Below are 21,678 nucleotides of genomic sequence, written 5' to 3'. Positions count from 1 at the left end.
ACACCACTTCTCCATTCCCATTCTTTTGGCACGCCATTTCAATTGCCGTTGCATCGCTGCCCTTTTGTCCCGGGTCCCGAACACTTTGAACATACTATCCTGGGCGGCTTCCCCTATTCCAGCCCGAGATCGGTCCGAGTCCAGAAAACAGCCGATCACCGAGCCCAAGCGCCCGACCTAGAAAAACACAACAAAAACACAACAAAAACACAACAAACACAAAGGCCCATCCACAAGCAAAAAGCAGCCGCACCCCGCCCACAAAATACACCACAAACACAACCATGTACACGTTCTCGGCCCCACAGAATTTCGTCGACAACACCGACCTCGACATCGAGTCGGAGTGGAACACGCAGTACGTGCTGTCGGCGTCTGAAGCCAGCTCGCCCCTTTCACATGTACACGAGCCTGCCTCGCCCTCGCCAGAGTTCCTATACGAGTGCTCCTTCTGCATGACGGCCCACCTGCCCGCGGCGCCTTGCGAGGAAGAGCACGCCTACACGTTGCAGCTCCCCCTGAACGCCTCGTACTCGTACCAGAGGCCGATTTTCGTGCCCGAGCAGCCGCTGCTGAGCACGTTCTTGGAGTCCAACTACCGCAAGTGGCTCGTCTCTGTCACGCCGCGCTGATGGCCCCGTGGCCATTCATCGGCTCCGCGGTGGAGACGGGTTTCTCCGCATCGGTTATTTCAGTTCTCGGTTCTTGGCCGGCAGGGTCTTGAGGAAGGGGTCACTTCGGCTTAGTTTTGATTCGGGGGTAGCGCCGGCGTGCGCTACGCAATTGTTCTTCTTTCTAGTCCACTTTATAAACATTATCAGTATCACGTATCAACGAGGCGTGGGCTCCTGCCGCAGTTGTCCATGTAGAACTGGGGATCCGTGGCACATGCATTCGATGGCCTGGGCAAATTCTTGCTGCCCATGCTTAACCACACGACAGCCAATCTCCGGCTCTGTCAAAAGTTGCCCGTGGCTAGGAACGTAAGATGACGGTCTCTTCCAACCATAGCGCTTCTTGCGAAAGTGCCAGGATAAGCGATACGTGTAGTCCCGACTAGCGAGTTCTTTTGATGGCCGTGAGCTGTGGCCCATTCCAGCCAAGAAACAGCCATGTCACTTCAGACCAAATCTGCTGTATTGGAAGCAAACACGTCGCCAGAATTTCTAAGCTATTAGAACATGACTCACCAATTCTGGGTACTACTGCCCTAATGGCGACGAGGGCCTCACGATCAACATAGTATTTGCCAAACCCACCAAAACACCCGAATCCCGTGAAAGGAGAAACGGCGAAATCAATGAAAGAAAAGAGTAAGACACCTTTGTGGAGAATGAAAATCGAAAGTCCTTGATTGGCATACAAAGGCCCGGTTTCTTGCCACGCAGTATGGACGCATACCGAGGGTGGCCCAGGGCCAACACCGGTTGACCGATGCCGCCAACACTCAACATCAATCAATCCGGCTTGATGCCATCTCTGCGCCTCAAAAGCATCTACATACGCGCTCTGTTTCGTTACGTGGATTCACTATATAGTTTTATCAAAAGACCCGGGAACTTAATCTTTCTTCTCCAAGTCAATGAACTTGCCACCCTTGGCGAACCTTGGGTGTCTTGGGTCGTTGATGAACTCATCGGAGTTCATCAGGGCCTCGGCAGCCTTGACAATCAAGCCAAAAGAAATGGCAGCTAGAACGTTAGTATGGAGAGCAGAGAATATGAATCCCGCATGGGCGGAATCAGACGCGCCCTTCTCGCAGAAATGGGGAATGGTCCGTGATGTCAGCGGCAAGAAAATTGCTCTTTTAATCTAAAAGGCTATATTCATTTGGCAGACAGCAACTTGGAAAGTAGTGGCTAGACTGTGGCGCGGGCCATCTGGTTTGGGAATATCTTGTTGCTCCACCTAGCGCCATGTTTGTGATTTGCAGTCATTCTTCCGGCTGTTCCGAGTCACACTGCTTCAAAAAAATCGACAGCATGATCATCTGGAAATGCATTCAAGCGATGTCCATGGCTGCCACATCATTCCAGTAGACACAAGGAATCGCAACCAAATTCCGTTTCCTCTAGCCCTGAAAACAAATCAGAACAAATTCCCAAATATCTGTGGGCATGTTTCCTTGTGATCCGGAAAGCGTGTCCCTGATATTCCGTCCGGATACTGTCTACTAGTAAGCCCATGGAAAAAAGACATGTCCCCACAAACTGGAATTGCGGCGTGGGCCCACACAAAAAAGTCTTCAGTACATACCACCAACGGCGAAAGGCCAGTAGTTTTTCAAGATAGGGGTGGGGTAGCTTCTCATGGTGAATATAGCGTTTGGAAAGAAACACTTTTCTGTTTCCAGTTTTCGCTCACTGGCTTCGGACTCGCACCGGCAGGCTGGCCAATGACAGACCGAGAGCATGGGCGTGTGTGTGCAGGACGCCGACTGGCTAGTGCGCACCGGGGTACTGGCCCCAGCCCAGTGTTTTAGTATCAGATTTCTCAATTCAAGTATGTACGGTACTTAGGATCCTTAGAATACTACTTTTCTCTAAAAACCCTCAAGGAATAAAAAGAAGGAAAAGACTCTCTCTGTACGGAAGCTTTTTTCCCTTGCCACGTGAAGGGTGACTACATGGCGGATACCACGTGACACAGGGCCCCCGGTTCTGGTGGGCCGCTCTATATTACTAGACGCACTAATTTATTAGCAAAATGACGTGGACTGGAAAGGAGATTCAATGTGCTGTTTTTGACTTAGGAGTGGTATCTCCACGGCGAATCTACGTGGCCTAGGTGTGCGCTAGCCATTTGAAGTAAAATTTATTTCAGGCTTCTTTGTGCCGAAGTTGATTGCTGGCATGTACAAGCTTCTGGAAGTTTGCAAGACTCATGCAAAGGCGGCGCCGGTTAGAGTTGAGCTTTTTACTAATAGCCGTGCTAACAAAGAGCTTAGGCCAACTTGACGAAAAGCTCATATTCAAAAATGTTATGTGGAGGTGATCGCTTGAGGTACTTCCCTGATGTAGCGTCAGTAGAACCTCTGAACCAAAGAATGTCTCCATGCGGCGGTACGACTAGATTGTCGGAGAGGAAAAAGTATCATATCAACAGTGGTGGAGTCTTTATGACTGCGAAAATTTTCATTGTTTGACCACTCGGAAAGAAGTGGCACAGTTTCACCTATTGTTGGGCCGTCGCTATTCCTAAGTCTGTGGCCCTAGCTCGTGCTTCCGCTTCGATATCCCTGGTGTCACGAAGGGCGAGATCTCGGCATATTTTGCTGTATGCGTATATTAGGTAGAAAATTATTGAAAGAGTAAGCTTAATTTGCATCAACAGAAAGTGCAGTAAAGGATCAATATCTTGAGAAGAGTCACAAGGGTATCTATCGTGAGTTTGAATTATTTAGTCCAGGCGATATCCAAAGAGATTCAAAAAGAGATCGCTATGGGTGCTTGTCAAATTGGATGAACGAAGACAAAAGGCCGACGAATGTGATATACTTCTCTTGATTTTGTTGATGAAAATTCCTGACTGCCTTAAGCCTGAATCACTGCTTCAACCAATATACGTCAACCACAGGTGTTCATACTATTAGCATTAAATAATATGGTTTGTGGAATGGCCAACGGACTGAAATGGTCAGAAATGGCTTCAAGAAAATAAGTGTATCGGGCCACCAACTAGGCATAGCACCGATGTCTGGAGTGCCTTTGATCACACATCTGACGGATCATATTTTCATGACACCAAGACCCAGAACACCACAAATGGAGTTTGTTTAAGTGCTTTCATGTTTCATTGGATGACACTTTGTGGCAACCTAACAGGCACTTTCAATTCCAAGCTCTGTACTCACCCCAATGTACTGAGACGGTACCAGGTAGCAAAATAGTGCAGCAAATAAACCATGACGCTGGCGATTGAAGGCAGTTCATGGCAGCAGAGTTCCAAGCGTTTCTAGAAAAATCAAAACACTGGCTAAGCTATGACGGGAGTATCATACGTATTGTATGTGAATACGTATTGTCAATAGAAGGCTTCTAATGCGCTTAGCATGATCATCCAATTGATGGATGTATCTGTAATATTAGGCACTGTGGACAGACTCTCCCAACCCAAACAGAGTATGAAAGCATCACGGCGACAGATGACGGAAACCTCAGAGCTCCAATATCTCCAAGTGGAGCGAAAACGTGTCTTCAGTTGCTGCAATACATTCAGTGTTCATGACGAAACATAGTTCTCTAGAAGTCCGAGAGATAGACGCACGCCCACGTTTGGTCTCTGGCCATGGCTCTGGATATGGCTACACAAGTCCTTGCCTGTTTATCCATAGACATACAAAACCGTCTTTGGTCATGGTTTTGTATTTGCTTACCTGGTCATATCTAAAAGCTTGCTTTCCGGATACACCAGGCTTTTCCCCAGAACATCCATGTGTTGCTTGGAAACATTCATGGATATTCTCCTCGAGCACAGCCAAAGACTTGCATCTCCGGTCTTGCTTCCACACAGCCATAAAAATGCTTCCCCAATACATCCATAGACTCTCTTCCCAGGTACATCTGCTATTCAGGCATATCTTTTCAGACTTCTTCGTTGAGGCAAATGTTCACAGAAGTACCTTCCCCGACAAAATTTCTCAGACACATCTTCCCAAAAATATTCTCCCAGACACATCTTCCCAGACATATCTCCCCAAGCACATCCTCCCAAACACATCCTCCCAAACACATCCTCCTAGACACATCTTCCCCCCACGCAATTCAGGGCATTTACACTCCACTCGCCCGGCCTCCCCTGATCTCGTAGACGCGGATCTCCGGTGTACCTCGGCGGAACCAGCAGGTCAATTCACTGCCGTGAGGATCTGCCACCGCGTCGCAAATTGTCCACGAGAACCTCCGGTCGAGCTCCGCTTCCCACACTTCGATGGTGGCAGTGTTTCGGATGGTGGCCGCCACATATGCCACCGAGGCACCCGCCTGAAAAAACTGGGCCATGGTGTCGCACAAAGACGGCACCACCAGCGAATCGTATGTCACGTCGGCAGCCACCACGATGTCCGCCGGAGCACGCCCCGGACCACCACTGGCTTCGCTATACAGGAGCTCCTCGCCCCAGATGAGCTGGCTGACATTGACAGGCACGCGCGGCGGGAGGCCGTTCAATGCAAACGTGGCCGGAAGGTTCTCCAAGAGCGCACTGTCGCCGTCAGTCAACGCAATACTTGCAAACTGGTGCTGGCTGTGTTTTTTCAAGAGAGCAAGCAGCACGAGGCCCGTGCCCGTGCCCAACTCCAAAATGCGCTTGCCTCGGGAGATGAGGCTGAAGGAAGCGGAGTTGTTCAAATAGTTCAGCATATATAAGGCCGCTTCCCACGTGCGCAACCCCGTGGTTCCGGCCCCCGAAATGACCCTCGGGGTTTCCCGTATAGCTACGGTCTCGCCGCCTGCATCCACAGAATATTGCAACGTATCGGCTGCGGTTGGTGGCAACTCGCGGGCACTCAAAATACGCGGCTCGCAGTAGAGCTCGTATAGCGCATCGATGACTGCGGATCTCTGCTCAAGCACACGCACGTAGAGCGCCAAAAAAAGCTTGACGTAGAAGCAGTTGGACTGTGCTATGACGGCGAGGTCACGTGCCACGTTCTCCTGGCTCTGCTCGTCCAAAATGGCGGAGATGTCGTGGGCCATGAAGTCCGATGGAGGAATGCGCAGATACAAGCATGCGCGGAGCTGCTGGTAGTCTATCGTTTTCATTGGGTTTGTATGGAGTTTCAGAAACGAGCGTTGGCGACAGCTAAGTGGGAGGGTTGGCAGAAAAAGGGGTATAACCTAATTTCCATGTGGAAAGACCGGGGTTCTCGGGCCATGGTGCTGGAGTAGATGGAGTATACATAAGCCGCGATGCGTCTCCAAGTCGGTCTGGGACCAAAACATGGGGGACAGGAAAAAGAGAAGAGATTGGAGGAAAGGGAAAATTAAGGATGACGGAGGTCTGAGAAAAAACGGAGAGATCTGGAGAGTTCTGAGAATTGGGAAAATCGAAGAAAACAGGAGAATCGAGAAGCGAGGGAAGTAATAAAGAATCGAGAAGCGAGGGAAGTAATAAAGAATCGAGAAGCAAGGGAAGAAAGAAAGAATCGAGAAGCGAGGGAAGTAATAAAGAATCGAGAAGCAAGGGAAGAAAGAAAGAATCGAGAAGCGAGAGAAGTAATAAAGAACTCAAGCGAGGGAAGTAGTAGAGAAGAATCGGGAAATGGGATGTGAAGAAACCAAAAGAGATCTGGAAACGGCGTAGATAGAGAAAGTAGGCAAAATTGGGTGACAACGCGGAAGCCGAGGGAAGAAAACCTTTAGGATATAATAACTGGAAGATCCCAGCACACAATCGACCAGGCCGGACTAGCATGGGTGTTCTCTTTCGGCATTGAACTGGCCGCAACGAAGCAGCCGATTCTACAAGTGACATGCCTCATGTCTGTATAAATTAGAGAAATAGCCTATCTGAAGGTGTGGTTCAATTTGATGGTTTGAGAAGACAAAGTCAAACCCGAAGCGCAGCTATATCGTCCGGACTCACCACGTAAACGAGCATTACTGTATTGAAGCAAACATTGCCTTTCATCCCTTTGTGACTAGCCAGATGAGGGTAGAGAGAAAGCACAGAGTAATATAAGAGACACAAGGAAACTACGTTGTTTGAAATATCAACCTACAATCATCAATACGTCTTATATGAGACCACGATGACACCCTTATGTGATTGTGTGCTTTGATCAATAGGGACGAGTAGTCATACCACTGACACTATAGGTCTGTAAGCACACAAAAATTCAAATTCGCATTGAGCTATCGGATGTCATTTAATCCACGACTCCAAAATATTGCATTCATAGCATTGCACACACAAGGAACATCAGCCGCAGAAGGAATATCCAATGGTTTGTTTGATAAACTCTTGTTGTTAAGCGAAGGTCACTTGATATAGTCGGGAAACATTATCAATTGTAATGAGTATTTTGGAAAACATGAATACTCATGTTCTCTTGGATAAAACATCGCAGACTTTTTGATTGATATCACTGTCAAAGTCTTTTGTGTGGAATGAGGCTAGTATTAAAAGAGTTCATGACTGCTTTCTTTCTAATACGACTGGCAGTACTGACATTACGAGTAAATGAAAGCATTTTGCTGTTCATAAGGATGAATGTGACTATCAAAGAAGCGGTGACTCTTCTGAAAATGAGGACGAGGCAATCACGAAATTGCCCCAAAAATACGAAGAGTCTCCAATCTCCGTTGAACTTGAAACAGAAATCCAAGAACTTGCTGTCGGCGCTAAGGATCCACACTTAGATCAAGCCATGCTACAGAAAGCAAGTTTTTTCACTCAACTATCAATATTGTCGTCTCGGACATTCAAGAACTCAGCCCACGACTCCTCTTGACAAATCTCGCATTGTCGCTTGGTGCTGGGCTTTTTATATCATGATGAGCAAAGACATCAGTGGATTCCAAAACAGACTTGGTGCATAGTTTTTTGTTCTGGCGCTCTTTGGATTCTCCTCCTTTACAGGTTTAGATTCATTTGCACAAGTAAGAATCATCTTTATTCGTAAAAGAGCCACAATTATTACCATCCTGCTTCATTTACGTCAGCAAAGTCATTTGTGATTTGCTTCCTCCTAGAGTACTTCCGCCTGTTGTTTTTTTTGAGCATCATGTATTCCATGGTTGGATTGACCATGGAACATATTGGATCTTTGAAAGCTTTGCGATCTTGGAGCTTTTTAATCTCACAGTTGCAATAGAAGTCTTGATCGTGGGAATTGTGATAGAATATCCAGAACTTCAACAATCATCGGTGTGCTAATTTTTTTATTTTCGTTATTGCTAGCAGGCTTGTTCATCAACAGCGAGGGTCTAAAGACACAATGGCTTGAATGGATTTGTATTATGCATATGAGGCGTTGGATATAAACGAAGTGAAGGACTTGATTTTGAAGGAGAAGAAGTACCTGCTCTTCAACGTGTGCCCAAGTGACGATTTTGAGCACTTTCAGCATGAACTTTTCCTTTGAAATGATATCTTTTTACGGCCGGTTGGGGATCGTTAGGGTATGTATTCGTGCACTCATTTACTTACGAGAGAAGGTAATTTGATGCGTTATAATCTAGAATTTCTTCACACGTTAGTTGTTTCCCGAAGCACGAAGTATGATCAAAGAAAGAAATCTATAGAGCAGGTAAAACACTACGAGTAATTGTACAACTGTAATCTACTCACTTGAAAACACCCGATAAACCGATTTCATCATCGTGAGATACTTCACAGCGTTCTCATCAGGGATAAAGTATACTCATGAAGTCGACCATCGAGCGATTGCCAGCTAGTATGGATCAATTACATATGCCCGACTGGCAGGCACAACTATCAAGTATAAACTCTGGAAGCCAAGTGCTTCATGGACATAGAGAAATGACACTGCAAGCAGTACTGCCCACGTCCATGATGGATGTTTTACCGAGCCACCAGCAGAAATAGCCAATGTGCATTAAGTGGGCCTAATTCTCAGTTGACTCCGTTATCAAATGTAATGGTGAGCATAATGAGTAACCGCACAAACTCTGATTTTTATCATCAATTTCACCATTCGAGGAAGGATCAGGGTCTGAAATTTGGATTCTGAGTCTCTTCATTGTGGTTTTTTTTGCGTTCCTTCTCTAAGTTTTCAATTGGATTTTTGTTTTGGAAGTACTTTTTTTGGTTTCACAAATAGTTTTAAAAAAAAGAAAAATTATTCTGGAATTGTTTTGGCAAAAGCCTTTATTTAAACCGGCTTAAGGGGTGGGTCTTGCGTCGATTCCTGGTTCCAAGTCCGCCCGGAAACAGAACCAGACCCTTTTTAGCTTGACCAACCTTCTGATTGAGTGAAGAGCAAAGCCTGACTGATAAAAGTCAGCTTGACTGAAGAGCAAAGCTTGACTGATAAAAGTCAGCTTGACTAATAGCATTGACCTTGACTGACAGAATTCAGCTTGATTGATAACATTCAGCTTGACTAATAGCATTGACCTTGACTGACAGAATTCAGCTTGATTGATAACATTCAGCTTGACTAATAGCATTGACCTTGATGATAACATTGAGCTTGACTGATAACTTTCAGCTTGACAAAACCCCCCGCTTTGGCCCCGCTTTGGCCCCCCTCGCCGCCCGTCGACCAAACGGCCGGCCTCCGCCCAGCTACTCCTCCGCCACGCAGCCGTGCACCCGCACGCGCTTGACGCCGCCGTCCGGGATGATGGTCAAGAGCACGTGCGTGAACGGCGCCGGCTCGCGCACGTCGTACCGGTGCTCCGCATCCGGCCCCGTCTTGGAGTCTCCCACCAACACACACCACGCGTCCGAGTCGTGGGCCGGCGCCTCCGGGCCCCGGAAGCCCTTGACGTTGATCTTCTGCGGGAAGTTGCCGCGGAAATGCGCGGTGTCCACCACGATGTCCCGGATCACCGTGGGCGCGCCCAAGCGGATCACCACCCAGTCCACGTGGCCCGCGGCCCGCGACCGCTTGGTCTCCCAGCCGTCCGACATGTCGTGGCCGCGCCCGGGCAAGAGGAGGTTGTCCGCGCTGCCGAAGTGCTGGTCGCTCACGCGCACCGCCACGCCGCCGTTCTTGACCAGCGCAAAGTCCACCACCGTGCGCGGGTCCGCGGGCATCACCGCGTGCACCTCGCCGTACAAGCGGAAGCGCGCGATGCCGCCGTCCGGGTACATGCGCAAGCGGAAGTGCGTGTAGCTGCGGGCCGTGGCGCCCTGGGGCCGCACGAAGAAGTGTCTCTGCGAGGGCCCGCACTCGGTCTTGGCCATCACCGGCTCCCAGGCCACCGCGGCCGAGGCCCAGTCCGCGGGCGCCGCGGCCGTGCTGAAATCGGCGCCCTCCACGGAGATGTGCGGCGCGTGGTTGCCGTTGAAGAACGCAGTGTCGACCTCACAGCCGACGATGCTAGCGCGCGCCACGCCCGCCTTGACCACGACCCAGTCTGCGGGCTCGGAATTGTGGCGGCGCGTTTCCCAGCCGTCGTACCAGGCGCCGGCGTGCGTGAACCGCGTGGCGTCACGGACGGGCGCCTTGGGCTTGATCAAGTTGGCGGCCGCGGCAAACCACTCGTCGGAACACGCCTCCACGGACCCGCCGAGCTTCTCGCCAATGACGTCGGTGTACTTGAGCACGACCTGCGTGTTGAACTCCTCTTCCGAGAGAATGGTGGTCATGCTGGCAAGGAAGGTGTCGGGCCGATCTGCTGCTGAGTCAGGGAAGACGAGCCAGGTGTCTGCAGGGCTAGGGGTGTCTCGAGACTTTTGATTGTCTTGAGATCTTGTTTGTTTTGAGACCTTTTGGTTGTCTCAAGACTTATGTTTGTCTCAAGACTTTTGATTGTCTTGAGATCTTGTTTGTTTTGAGACCTTTTGGTTGTCTCAAGACTTATGTTTGTCTCAAGACTTTTGTTTGTCTTAGGACTTTTGTTTGTCTGAAGACTTTTGATTGTCTGAAGACTTTTGATTGTCTGAAGACTTTTGATTGTCTGAAGACTTTTGATTGTCTGAAGACTTTTGATTGTCTTGGGACTTTTGATTGTCTTGAAACTTTTGATTGTCTCAGGACCTTTTGTTTGTCTTAAGCCTTTTGTTTGTCCTAAGAAGCCTTGTGTTATATTAAGAGGCCTTATGGTTTTTTTTCAAGATCTTGTATATGTCTTAAGGAACCTTGTGTTGTCTTAAGATCTTGTATTTGTCTTAAGAAACCTTGTGTTTTTCTTAAGATCTTGTGTTTTTTCTTAAGATCTCCTGTTTATCTCTAACCTTGTGTTGTCTCTGAAACCTGAATCTGTCCTAAGAAACCTTCTTTGTCTCTAAAGCTTTTGTGGTCTCTAAAATTTCTGATCCGTCAGTTTTATGGTCACCTTCAATCGCTATCGAAGAAATGCCTGATCAAAAAGCAGAAGTATCTGGGAATCCAATAGAATGGCTAGTGGCTCAGCACGGCTATTTGATTTATTCAATAGAATAGCAAGAAGCGCCTGGGACATGCCTTCGCCCATCTGGCTGTCTTTTATACCCGCGGACTCGGCATCCGCCGACGCGCCAAAGGCTTGGCCCTATGGCGGGGACTCGCATAATCGATAGGGCCGCACCCAGGCCCTATGCACGATCTTCGGCCCGGCCCGCCGAGCCCCAGGCCCTGGCGCGCTGATAAGAACAGGGCTGCGGCGCCAATTCTTGGGTGCGAATCGCGGGCCTATAGACGGTGTACGGTGAAAGCTGCCAAGCTTGGCTTTCTCGGTGCTATTAAAGACTTGAGGGCGTTTAAAAATTCTTCAGAGATTCACAAAATATCGGGGCCCTTAGGAATATTTGGGTTGAATTATTAGGGTTGAATCATTAGGGTTGAATCATTAGGGTTGAATCATTAGGGTTGAAATATTTAGGTTGAATCATTAGGGTTGAATTATTTGGGTTGAATTATTTGGGTTGAATTATTTGGGTTGAATTATTTGGGTTGAATTATTTGGGTTGAATTATTAGGGTTGAATTATTAGGGTTGAATTATTTGGGTTGAAATATCTAGGTTGAAATATTTGGGTTGAATTATTTAAGTTGAATTATTTGGGTTGAAACATTGGGGGTGTTGAGATACCTAGGACCTTTATAAAGACTGGGTACTTGAGAAGTACTTGAGGAATCTAGAACTACTCGGGGTGTGAAAAATATTCGGGTATGGGGCCTTCAGCAATCACTTTCAAGACTAGGTCCTCGCAATGCCACCCATACTAGGTTGTTGGGATTGAAGCTCTATACAACTTACACGTTTTATTTGCAGATGCTATTTTCCCGCAAGTCCTATCAATTGCAACAAATCGTCATATTGGACCGCTAAGTGAATTTGATCGATGAAATTTTTTTCCACACACAAATACGGTATCGATGTTAGCACCGTAGGCCATAAGGGCAATCTTTCGAAGTCTAGAGCGGCGCTATGAGCTACGAAGAAAATGTACTTCAAAAATTTGATGGACTCACAGGAGGAATAAAGTACGAAATCACAGCATCGGGAATCCGCCAGCTCTGTGGACGCCCACCAGAACGGTTGTTTATTAATTTCAAATGCACACTCAAATCTATGGCCTAGAGTTGATATAGTTTCTCGGGCATCGACAACTTCATAAGCAGAGAGTATTGACACCAAGAGCAGCCAACAAAATAGAAGAGATAAAAGCACACCGCAAATGATTTCTAGATATACGGTATATGTGTCCCCAGCCCCATTGCCTCAAACAACTCAACGGACTTCTTTTTTCCTCAATTCAGAAAACATCCAAGAAGCTCATGAAAACCATCAAAGATCTCATTGGTCCTCAATAATTCTTGAAATCAAAGCAATCAAAACACCCTCGTTTACATTAATTCATCCTGTATGTCCCGGTATACAATTCGAAGCCATGACATCGAGTCTTTGTAACCTAAAAACCTCGACACTATCCGTGGCATCCATAATAGCAACCAAACAGTACATGCATAATCACCCAAGACCTCGCTATTACATGCCCAACACTGCATACCATTAGCATCTCAATTGTCGGCAAGATCAGAACCTCAAATGTTCTTTCAGCCACACCGTCCACTTCATTGCTGTCAACCCCATCTTTCTCATCAAGTTACATATTGTAACAGAGCTCAAAATCAAGCTGCTTGTGGGGCATTCCGGCTAGACGATCCCTGCCTGTGATTCTCCCAACAGTCAATATCCATCATTACAACTCGTTCTTGCAGTTGCAACACACTCGCAGTCCAGATGAAACCAGCATCCAGATACACTGTTGCCAATACAGGTGACGCAGTCTATAGACATTCCTTACAGGGCCAAACATGTAGAGGCTGCACCAACATACCCAAGTACCTAGCCACAGGGCACCCAACTCTAGGCAAAACCAGGCAATATAGAAACCGTACACCTGGAAAGAAGGGATCGTACGGATCTGCCCCTAGCGCCCCTAGCATAAGATTGCATGAAACAAAAAGAAGCGGCAGCGCCCAGAGCTCATTCTTTCATGCTGAAGAAGTCAAAAACAGTCCCTGAGACCGAGGGCGACGTGGAAGGCGTCCATTTCTTTGTCGTGGATGAACCTCAAAAGCACACTATAACCAGGGCTTTCTTGGAAAGTCTCTGGCGGCATTCAACGAGGTGGAGGAGGCAGTGGCACTCGAATTGTTTCCATGAGAGTTGGCATAGTAGTTTTGCATGTCTTGTTAATATGAGTAACGGACATATCAAATGACCGCGACCCGGCAACGAGCCAACAGTATTTCCTAGGCACACCACTGGAACATATTCCTGACGTCGAGTGGTCAGGTAGAAGTTTCCATTGTCTTTCAACAATCGCTTTCTCGCACCATCGAGGTACGACTGACTGTATTCGCCCACAATAGCCTCATCCACCTCCCCCTGATAAACAGAACAGCCGAGGCTTGGTGTCATAGAGTTAATGCCATACTTGCATCCGCATCAAAGATATAGTGTTCCACAGCTTCATCTGAAGAGTCGGCTGCCATAAAGCCTCTGGCAGAATAGTTACATCATTAGGTTTCATAAAAACGAAAGCAGGAGCGCCGGGAACTTATTCTGTCATGATGGAACTGGGCCCCACGTTCATTCTCGCGGTCTCGGCCGTCTCTCGGCTCTGTCGGTCTCTCTATCAGCTGTCTCTCTGTCAGCTGTCTCTCTGTCAGCTGTCTCTATCCATCAGCTGTCCCTATGTCAGCTATCTCTATGTCAGCTGCTTCTCTTCCGAAAACCATCATTTTGCAGGCTGCTGCCGGCATGTATGGCAACAAGGGCTTGCAGTGCCGAAAAGCGCCCCTGCGACTGATCCCCGAGTCCAGGCCAGGAAACCAATGAAGAGGGTCGTTCCAAGAAGTAGTGAGCATGCGGGCCGGAGCCAGCGAGCCGCAGAAATGCACACATCCAGGCCCGGCGATCAGAGGGCCAAAGTCAAAACCAAGCACCGTTGACGCCGAGAACCGCCTCGCGCCCCACCAACCAGCCTCCGTCTATAAGAACCGTTCTTGAACAAGTAGTCATTAGGCCGGATATGGAGTGTTCCTGTACCGGGTGCCGCCTGCTCCTGCACCCAGCTGTGGTCTGGTCCTGCACCCGGCGCGAGCCTCGACCGACAGACCCAACATGGCATGGCGGCGGCTCGGCGCGCGGCCAAAAAAGCTGATGGCCTTCCTAGTTGGTCGGTATTCCAAACAAACCCACCAGACAAACGCTCACAACGGTGTTCCGATCCAGGTGGGCTCCAGCGCGGGCCCCGCTGCGGCACTGGCGCTGGGCCCGTAGGCTGTACCCTCTTTCTTATTGGTTTTCTCTGGCCTGCCTCTTTCCTGCTTGTATCTTCTCGCCTGTTTCCGGACAGCACCACTTTTGCCTCGGCCCCCGAAATCCTGGAGATCCACCTTTCGGACCATAGCCGCCAACACCGCCCGACGGCTCTGCCTTTAGCCGACTCTGCCATTAAGAAAAGTCGAGCTGGCCGCTGCCATCCGGACTACGCTTAGTCAGGCATTTTCATACTGGGGACTCCTGTTTGGTTTATCTGGGAACATCCGTTGACCTGTTTTTTCGTTTGTTGACCTGTCTCTTCTTTTGCTGACCTGTCTTCGTTTGTTGACCTGTCTCTTCTTTTGCTGACCTGTCTGCGTTTGTTGACCTGTCTCTTCGTTTGTTGACCTGTCCCTTGATCCATTCACCTGACTCTTGATCCATTCTCCTGGAACTTTGATCCATTCTCCTGGAACTTTGATCCATTCTCCTGCATTCTCCACTGTCGACCTGGAACCTCGATCCATTCCTGACGTCCTCGTCCCCGGCGCAACTCGGAATCCAGTTCCTTCCTCGTCTGGGCCCCCTCCACGTGCCCTGTCCACTCGTTCCAAAAAGCTTGCAGGCCCCTCGCGCCCCGCAAACAAATCACCCCGGCACCCTCGCTTGTTATCCTCGGCAGTCGCAGTGAACTTTTCGTCCACGCGCCGCTGATTCCCGCGCCCATCCAGAAAGCCAGGTCCCGCACCCTGAATTCACTGGCACGCACACCGCCACATATAAACGCTGCTCGCCAAAAAGCAGCCCGAGACATTTGTCACCGCACCGAGAGCGCCAAACAACAAGGACCAAAGGTGAAATAGGCAGACACTGTAAAAAGGACGACACTGCAAAAACAGCACAACTAAACGGGTTGCAAAAACACTCCAAACAGACTGACCTGTGCATACACGGCACCGGCGAATTCACAGCACCTCCCCGGTCTCACAAGCGGCAGCCAGCGTGCCGCCCAGAACCCCCCTACGTCCTACAAAAGTTGGCACGCCAACCTTGCTCTATTTGCAGCCAACGTGCCCGGGCGCCAAACCCACTTTTTTTTAGTGCGTGGATTTGCAGCGCGGCGTTCCGGTCGGAGCCACAGAAAAAAACACATTCTCCCCCATGACAGACACAATAAGCGGCGAGCGCTCGCTAGATTTTGGCGCGCAGCTGCCCGGGCTCCAGTTCCCCCCGCGGGACCCGGCCGCGGGCACCGCGCGACTCGCGAGACTGCCGTTGCGCCGCTCGCCGGCCCAAAACACCTGGGCCGGCCAGCACGACGCCCCCAAAACCGGAGCCACCCACGGAGCCACCCTCGGAGCCAGTCCCCCGCGCCGCGCCATGTCCTTCTACGCCCAGCTGCCCAACGGGGCCTCTCCGGCCCGGGCGACGCCGCGAGCACCGAAAACCCCGTTGGTGTCGGCCGAGCCGCTAGCCCCAAACACGCCGCAGGGCGCCGCCACGCCACAGGCCCCCCGAACGCCCCGGCCCAGCCGCTTTTTCGGCTCGCCCGGCCCCAGCCCGCTGAAGACCGGCACGCCTGAGCACGCCCTCCAGAAACAGTGCGCTGACTTGTACGCGCAGCTCTCGGCCAAAACGGCCCAGTGCCAGCATGCCGAGGACGAGCTTGCCCGCCACCACTTGCTAGTGGACGAGCTCGCGCAAAAGGCACAGGCCCTGGACCGCCGCGTGCGGGCCTTGGAGGACGAGCGCCGCAAGGCCACCGACCTCCACAAGCAGGAGTTGGCCCTCTACCAAGACATGGTGGACGATCTCCAGCGCCAGGCCGCACGTGCCACGCAGCGCCTCGACCAGGACCGCCGGGTGCACGAGGCCTGGGTGCGCGAGCACGAGGACAAGCACGCCGTCTTGGCCAAGCGCTGCCGCGCCTTGCAGAGCAACTTCGAGCTCGAGCGCAACCTGAAGGCCGTGTTGATCGAGCAGATCGAGTTTTTGACCAAGGAGCGCGACATCTACTTCCAGACAATGCTGGCCACCTCGCACGGTGACTCCGCGCGGGGACCCTCTGGTCTGCGTCTTCTGGTGCCCGACGATGACTCCGATGACTCCGGCTCGCTTGCCTACCAGAACTCCGATGTCTCCGACTTGCTTGCCCACCAGAACTCCGATGTGCAAGCCCCCTTGGGCCCGGACCCGCCACGGCCCGTGGACACCACCCCGCAGCCGCCTCTCTCGCTTGGCCACGCTTCGTTGGCCCCAGCCCTAGAAACAACCCACACGCACTCGGGCTTGCATCTCGACTCCGACTCCGACGGAAGCGTGCACGGCACCCACCTCCTTGGCTCGCTCGCCGAATTGGCCCGCCCCGAGGTCTTCGACTCCTCCTCGCCCATCAAGGACCACGCACACGACTACCTCGAATCCTCGCTGGGCTTTCACTTCCCCGCGTCGAATCCCGCCCAGGCCGCGCCCCTGCTCCCGCAGACGGCGTCCGCCTCCAGGCGCTACTCGCTGCCGGCCTCCGAGCGCAAGGCGCTGCATCCCATGCCCAACGCGTCGTTCGACGACGACTTTGTGCTCTCACCCCTCAAGTTGACGCCTCACCCGAACTCCTCGTACTTCGAGGCAGACTCGTCTGGCCCAGCCTCGCACACACGGCCCTCGTCCGTCACCAACAAGCGGTACTCGGGTTCCAGAGCAAACCACTCCCGCTACAACTCCCACGACATCGTGCCAATCAAAGTGGAGTTTGAGATGCTCGACCAGCTGATCCGTTCGGCATCTGCCCCGGACAAACATCACTTGCAGCATCTTTCGAGCGTAGCGGAGACCAACCCGATCCAGGACTCGGACATGGCGTTCATGCGGCTCAACGGCTATACGGGGCCACTGAAGCGTGACTCGCTCATGACTGACTCGTCAAAGAGATCGAGCTTCATGTCCGATATCAACATTCTGAGTGGAGATATCACCAAGCAAGAAATCACGAAACTCAAGTTCGAACTCCAGTCTTTGAAGTTGCACAACGAAAAGCTATTGTCGTACATCGGATTCGAGCTACAAAAACAGAAAAAGAACATCAAAAAGTTGTCCAGCAAGCAGAACCTCCGGCCGAAGCCCTCGGCTCAGAAGATCGAGTATTCGGACGCCAAGCTCATTGAGAAGCTGAGGGAAATGCTTATCAATAAGAAGAGAGTCTTACGTTCTGTCTCCATCAATCCCATCTTGTCGACAAAGTACTGTGCGCCAAAAAACTCGTTGCTTCAGCCGCTCGTCGGTCTTGGGGTCTTTTGCAACCAGCCCGAAGATGAGGACGACTTTTTTTTCAAGAGCCACTTTATTAGTTCGCTCAAAAAGGATGATTGTGATGACTATGGCTTTCTCAAACACAACTGCAAATACAATCTGCGAGTCTTGCTGAAGAAGAATCAGGAATACTCAGAGTACAACGACGAGCAGACTGTCAAGAAGCACAAGTCCCAAACTTTCAGAAGCACGCGAAACCACGAACGGTCAGACTTTTCAAGTGACGAAGAAGGATTTGTGCTGATAGACGAGGCGCCCGAGTTTGATCAAAGCGAGTTTGACAATCTCGGGGCCGACATTGACGACATTGACGATATTGATGACGCTGATGTTTACAACAGCAATCTTGAGCTGACTGATGATTGGGAAAGTGAGGGAAGCCTCGTATCCGATATTGATTACGATAAGTTGAACCGGTTCAACCAAATGAAATATCTTATTTTGGGCAAGGAGCACATGAAAATGGCCAAGCGCTCGGAGTCCATCGCGGACGAGAACTTGAAGTACAAATTCCTCACAATCGCGATTGGTATCGTCATTGTGGGAATCAAATTCACCACGCATCCACACCAGCAATTAACGGCAAACTGAGGATGACCACTTTCATGGAATGACATTCGAAGGGTACCGGAGAGATTGCTTGGACCTATCAACATAACATAAGAGGGATATACGGTTTAATGAGCATCATGGCATTATACAGGTTTGTAGGAGTATTTATGCAATTTACGTTTCGCTAGGACCGGTGATGAAGGTGCATCACATAATCTACCAACATGGACTAAATTTAGTATTCTTCAGACTCAACCCTTCGGTTTTTGAAACAATTGCTAGTGTACGAGTTCACAATCATCTGAGAGCCGAAATTTCCATACATCTGGTTCTGGTAAAGTAATACGAAGCCATTCACTTGGGTCTAGGTATTTCTGTTTCTACAGAACACATAATATTCGATGATTTTTTTTGATCCATGCAGAACAAATATTAACAAAAGCACACCGGCTGTTATGTCGTGCAACACGCGCGCACAATAACAAATCTTATGAGCATACAACGACTTACATATGATTCCTAGAGACTTTTGCGTGAAACCTGAAACCGCAAAATATGACGTGAGCTCCAGCATGGTTCCCACGGCGAGTTCGCACAGCGTAGCATGAGCAAGAGAGTCACGTGGTGAATTGTCACGTGTAGAATGCCAGGAAGCCAGCCGCCAGAAAATCAGCCTTCACATCACCGAAAAATTGCAGGTCTCTCCAGTCGTCCATTATTTCCGGAGAGGGCATAGCTTCTGGGTCATATGAGTGGGATGTATGTCGGATTGTCCAATCCCAGGCGACAGATTGGGCTAAAAAAAGAATGTGGCAATAATCGCGCCATTTCCCGAGGCGGCTTATCCAACGTTCGTCACGGCTCGGATTTCGCACCCAATTGCCCAGTGCTGCGGCACCATGCAGCGCCTGGCCAGAGGACAAATCACCCCACTGGTTGCATGATAAAACAAAACCCTATTGTCTCCTCCCGGGATTTCTGCCAGCTGCGTGAATTTTGCCGCACCAGCCTTTTGTGTTTGCAGAAGCTTTTCGTGAGCTTCCAGCTGAAGTGTTTTTTCTTTCTTTCAAACATCCGCCTTGCTGGACAGAAACCCCAGCGGAATAAGCTTTCGTTTCCTTAGCCTTTCTTTCGCAAAGTGAAGTCATGGCTCTTCGCAGCTACATGTATGCCAAACACCTCAGTGCCACACAGGTGGCACTTATCAACAAGCAGCCCGACCCCGTTGCTTCAGACACGGCCAGCTGCCCCCCAGAACGTGCCTTGGTGTTGGAAGACGGGACCAAGGTGTGTGCCGACTGCGCGGATTGCCCCAAAAAGGCCAAGGCCGATGACGGGTCCCCCAGAATCAAGGTCCAGGTCGAGAGCGAGGTGGACTTCACCACGCAACCTGTGGATGCGGCGAGCCAGTAGTGCCCCGATCCTGCTGAGACCGTTTCAGTTCTTATCCTTCCAAAGGCATGCTAATCAACACAGCCCTGGTGGTGTGTGGCGTCGATGCGTGCAGCGCCATAATTCAATAAACTTTTGATTGGTTTCAACGCGAAGCACGGTGCCTGTTCTGCAGGCCTTTGTAGTTTTGGTCTCGGACATTTGTCGAGCGCCTGTAGACGTGGGATTGCCTGGATCACACGGCGCGTGTCTAGAAAGGAGTATATGATCCTCCAGGACAACATCTGGCCACCGGGACTATGGTATTGCGGGAAAGGCCATAGCGGCCACCCAGACCCCGGGCCGCTTCCAGCTTGAGCGCAAAGGATACGCTTTCTGCAGAGCTCAAGGTTGAGTCTAGGCCTCCTGGCTGCCACATTGACAAAGACACCATCAGCCGCCCCAGGTGACTCATGCCTGACTGTCGTGAAGTGAGTGATGAGGGCGCGCCACAGTTCCAGGGGTCTGGGGTAAACCATGTGTCTGTCTAGAACGCCTGTAGCAAGGAACGGCTTTTAGGGCTGTAGGAGGTAGGCACATGGGCTGTCGGGACATGCATCGATAGCCCCTCCTCACTCCAGCTACCGCGACCGTGCATTAGATCTCAGCTTGCATAGATCAATAGCACTTCTCCACTCCAGCTACCTCGACCGTGCATTATATCTCAGCTTGCATAGATCAATAGCACTTCTTCACTCCAGCTACCGCGACCGTGCATTAGACCTCAGCTTGTATAGATCCATAGCACTCCAAAACCGTGCATTATCTCCCCAACCTCCATGGATCAATAGCACAGACACAGGGGCCTCGACATCTGCAGAAGTCTTGTGGTGACGGTGGTCGCATCTCCTTCTTTCGCGTAGAGCACATGCTCGGCTGCCAGGTGTCCCCGGGCAAGGGCGCTGCAAGCTGGAGTAGGTGCTGCAGCCGGGGAAGCACGCAGAACGGCGTCTTTCGAGCACCAAGGTGGCGGGCACGGCCGCCGCGCCAATGGCCAATGTCGCCTGTGCCAAGGGTGTTGGCAGAGGAACGCGGCATGTCGTGGCACAAGGGCTCTGTCAGGCGCCGGCCGAGGCGCGACAGGCAGCCGCGTCCAAGTGCTGCAGCCAGAAGGGCGGCACGGGCCATTGGCCCGGCTCCTGTGGCTTGAGGAGTGTCGCCGCGGCAATGCAGGGCGGCGTTGGTGGCTTCCTTCTTATACTTGGCAACGACTCAGAGACGGCCCCCTGGGGCATGCGCAGCTCGGGTGCCAACGAAGATGGGGCCCTGTGAGGGCAGCGGGGCCGCGTCAGGAGAGCATGAGCTTGTTCTGCTCCCAGAGCCGGCGCAGCTCCGAGGCCAGGCGCAGCTCGGAGCCCTGCCACAGCCCGTCGTCGGCGTAGGCCCGCAGCCGGGCGCGCAGCCGCACGAAGAGATTGTCCATGGGCACGGGCACGCGCTCCTCGGCATGGAACCCGTGCTGCTGCTGGTTCTGGTGCTGCTGGTGCTGAGACGGCTGGTGCTGAGGCTGGTGCTGAGGCGGCTGGGACACCTGCCGGTGCCGGGACGACGGCCGGCGCCGCAGGGCGAGCGCCTGGAGAGGCGCCTCCGGCGGCGGGTCGCGGGCCGGCGCGGAGCGGAGGCGGATGAGCCGCTCGCTGGCGAACGACGCCTTGAACGCCTCGTAGAGCTGCACGGTCTGCGGGTAGTCGTACTGGTGGGCGTCGAAGAAGCGGTCCGCCACGTCCGCGAAGAGCCGCTCGACGTCGGCCGCGGCCACCGCGGGGCGCGCAACGAGCGGGAGCCGCATGGCCTGCTCCAAGTCCACGGCCAGGTCGGCCGGCGCGGGCAGGGCCGGCTCGTGAGGCCGCTCCGGGTCCGGCGGCGCGGTGCGCGCCGCGTCCGGCGACAAGTACGCCACGTGCTGCGGGAAGCTGAGCGTCTGCTGAGGCTGGAACACACCCTGCGGGTCCATGGAGGTGGGCGGCGGGGCCGGCGGCAGGGCCGGCGCTCCGTCGGGC

The 21,678-nt window shown here is 51.5% G+C and overlaps 9 protein-coding genes across 9 annotated transcripts; 2 read left to right on the top strand and 7 right to left on the bottom strand.

Annotated features, from left to right (window-relative positions):
- Positions 1-284: 284 nt before the first annotated feature.
- Positions 285-632, top strand: METBIDRAFT_11643 (uncharacterized protein; the record flags this gene model as incomplete). The annotated part of the gene is made up of 1 exon (XM_018854047.1): positions 285-632. One exon carries the CDS (start codon positions 285-287, stop codon positions 630-632), a length of 348 nt encoding a protein of 115 aa, XP_018711574.1.
- A 928-nt stretch (positions 633-1,560) lies between these two features.
- ATP18 (F1F0 ATP synthase subunit i) lies at positions 1,561-2,329 on the bottom strand (the record flags this gene model as incomplete). The annotated part of the gene is made up of 2 exons (XM_018858375.1): positions 2,257-2,329; positions 1,561-1,691 (listed from the first exon to the last, which is right to left on the bottom strand). Exons 1-2 carry the CDS (start codon positions 2,309-2,311, stop codon positions 1,561-1,563), a joined length of 186 nt encoding a protein of 61 aa, XP_018711573.1. The 5' UTR covers positions 2,312-2,329.
- A 2,443-nt stretch (positions 2,330-4,772) lies between these two features.
- Positions 4,773-5,696, bottom strand: METBIDRAFT_42155 (protein-lysine N-methyltransferase; the record flags this gene model as incomplete). Its single annotated transcript, XM_018857502.1, has 1 exon — positions 4,773-5,696. One exon carries the CDS (start codon positions 5,694-5,696, stop codon positions 4,773-4,775), a length of 924 nt encoding a protein of 307 aa, XP_018711572.1.
- Positions 5,585-6,585, bottom strand: METBIDRAFT_173237 (uncharacterized protein). The gene has a single exon (XM_018854707.1). The coding sequence runs from the start codon at positions 6,472-6,474 to the stop codon at positions 5,803-5,805; it is 672 nt and encodes a 223-aa protein (XP_018711571.1). The 5' UTR covers positions 6,475-6,585; the 3' UTR covers positions 5,585-5,802.
- A 2,667-nt stretch (positions 6,586-9,252) lies between these two features.
- On the bottom strand, positions 9,253-10,281 carry METBIDRAFT_42532 (allantoicase; the record flags this gene model as incomplete). The annotated part of the gene is made up of 1 exon (XM_018857552.1): positions 9,253-10,281. One exon carries the CDS (start codon positions 10,279-10,281, stop codon positions 9,253-9,255), a length of 1,029 nt encoding a protein of 342 aa, XP_018711570.1.
- A 3,511-nt stretch (positions 10,282-13,792) lies between these two features.
- Positions 13,793-14,697, bottom strand: METBIDRAFT_173101 (uncharacterized protein). The gene has a single exon (XM_018854703.1). The coding sequence runs from the start codon at positions 14,580-14,582 to the stop codon at positions 14,043-14,045; it is 540 nt and encodes a 179-aa protein (XP_018711569.1). The 5' UTR covers positions 14,583-14,697; the 3' UTR covers positions 13,793-14,042.
- Position 14,698: 1 nt separating this feature from the next.
- METBIDRAFT_173070 (uncharacterized protein) lies at positions 14,699-15,377 on the bottom strand. The gene has a single exon (XM_018854702.1). The coding sequence runs from the start codon at positions 15,201-15,203 to the stop codon at positions 14,814-14,816; it is 390 nt and encodes a 129-aa protein (XP_018711568.1). The 5' UTR covers positions 15,204-15,377; the 3' UTR covers positions 14,699-14,813.
- Positions 15,378-15,699: 322 nt separating this feature from the next.
- Positions 15,700-18,478, top strand: METBIDRAFT_55357 (uncharacterized protein). Its single transcript, XM_018858295.1, has 3 exons — positions 15,700-16,457; positions 16,656-17,901; positions 17,968-18,478. The coding sequence occupies exons 1-3, from the start codon at positions 15,770-15,772 to the stop codon at positions 18,284-18,286; spliced, it is 2,253 nt and encodes a 750-aa protein (XP_018711567.1). The 5' UTR covers positions 15,700-15,769; the 3' UTR covers positions 18,287-18,478.
- Positions 18,479-20,966: 2,488 nt separating this feature from the next.
- Positions 20,967-21,632, bottom strand: METBIDRAFT_11639 (uncharacterized protein; the record flags this gene model as incomplete). Its single annotated transcript, XM_018854046.1, has 1 exon — positions 20,967-21,632. The coding sequence occupies one exon, from the start codon at positions 21,630-21,632 to the stop codon at positions 20,967-20,969; it is 666 nt and encodes a 221-aa protein (XP_018711566.1).
- Between the last annotated feature and the right edge of the window lie 46 nt (positions 21,633-21,678).

The sequence above is a fragment of the Metschnikowia bicuspidata genome, assembly GCF_001664035.1.
Source record: "Metschnikowia bicuspidata var. bicuspidata NRRL YB-4993 chromosome Unknown METBIscaffold_3, whole genome shotgun sequence".
Classification (NCBI taxonomy): Eukaryota; Fungi; Ascomycota; class Pichiomycetes; order Serinales; family Metschnikowiaceae; genus Metschnikowia; species Metschnikowia bicuspidata.
Note: the sequence above shows the minus strand (reverse complement) of the source record. Positions and strands in the feature narration are given on the sequence as shown.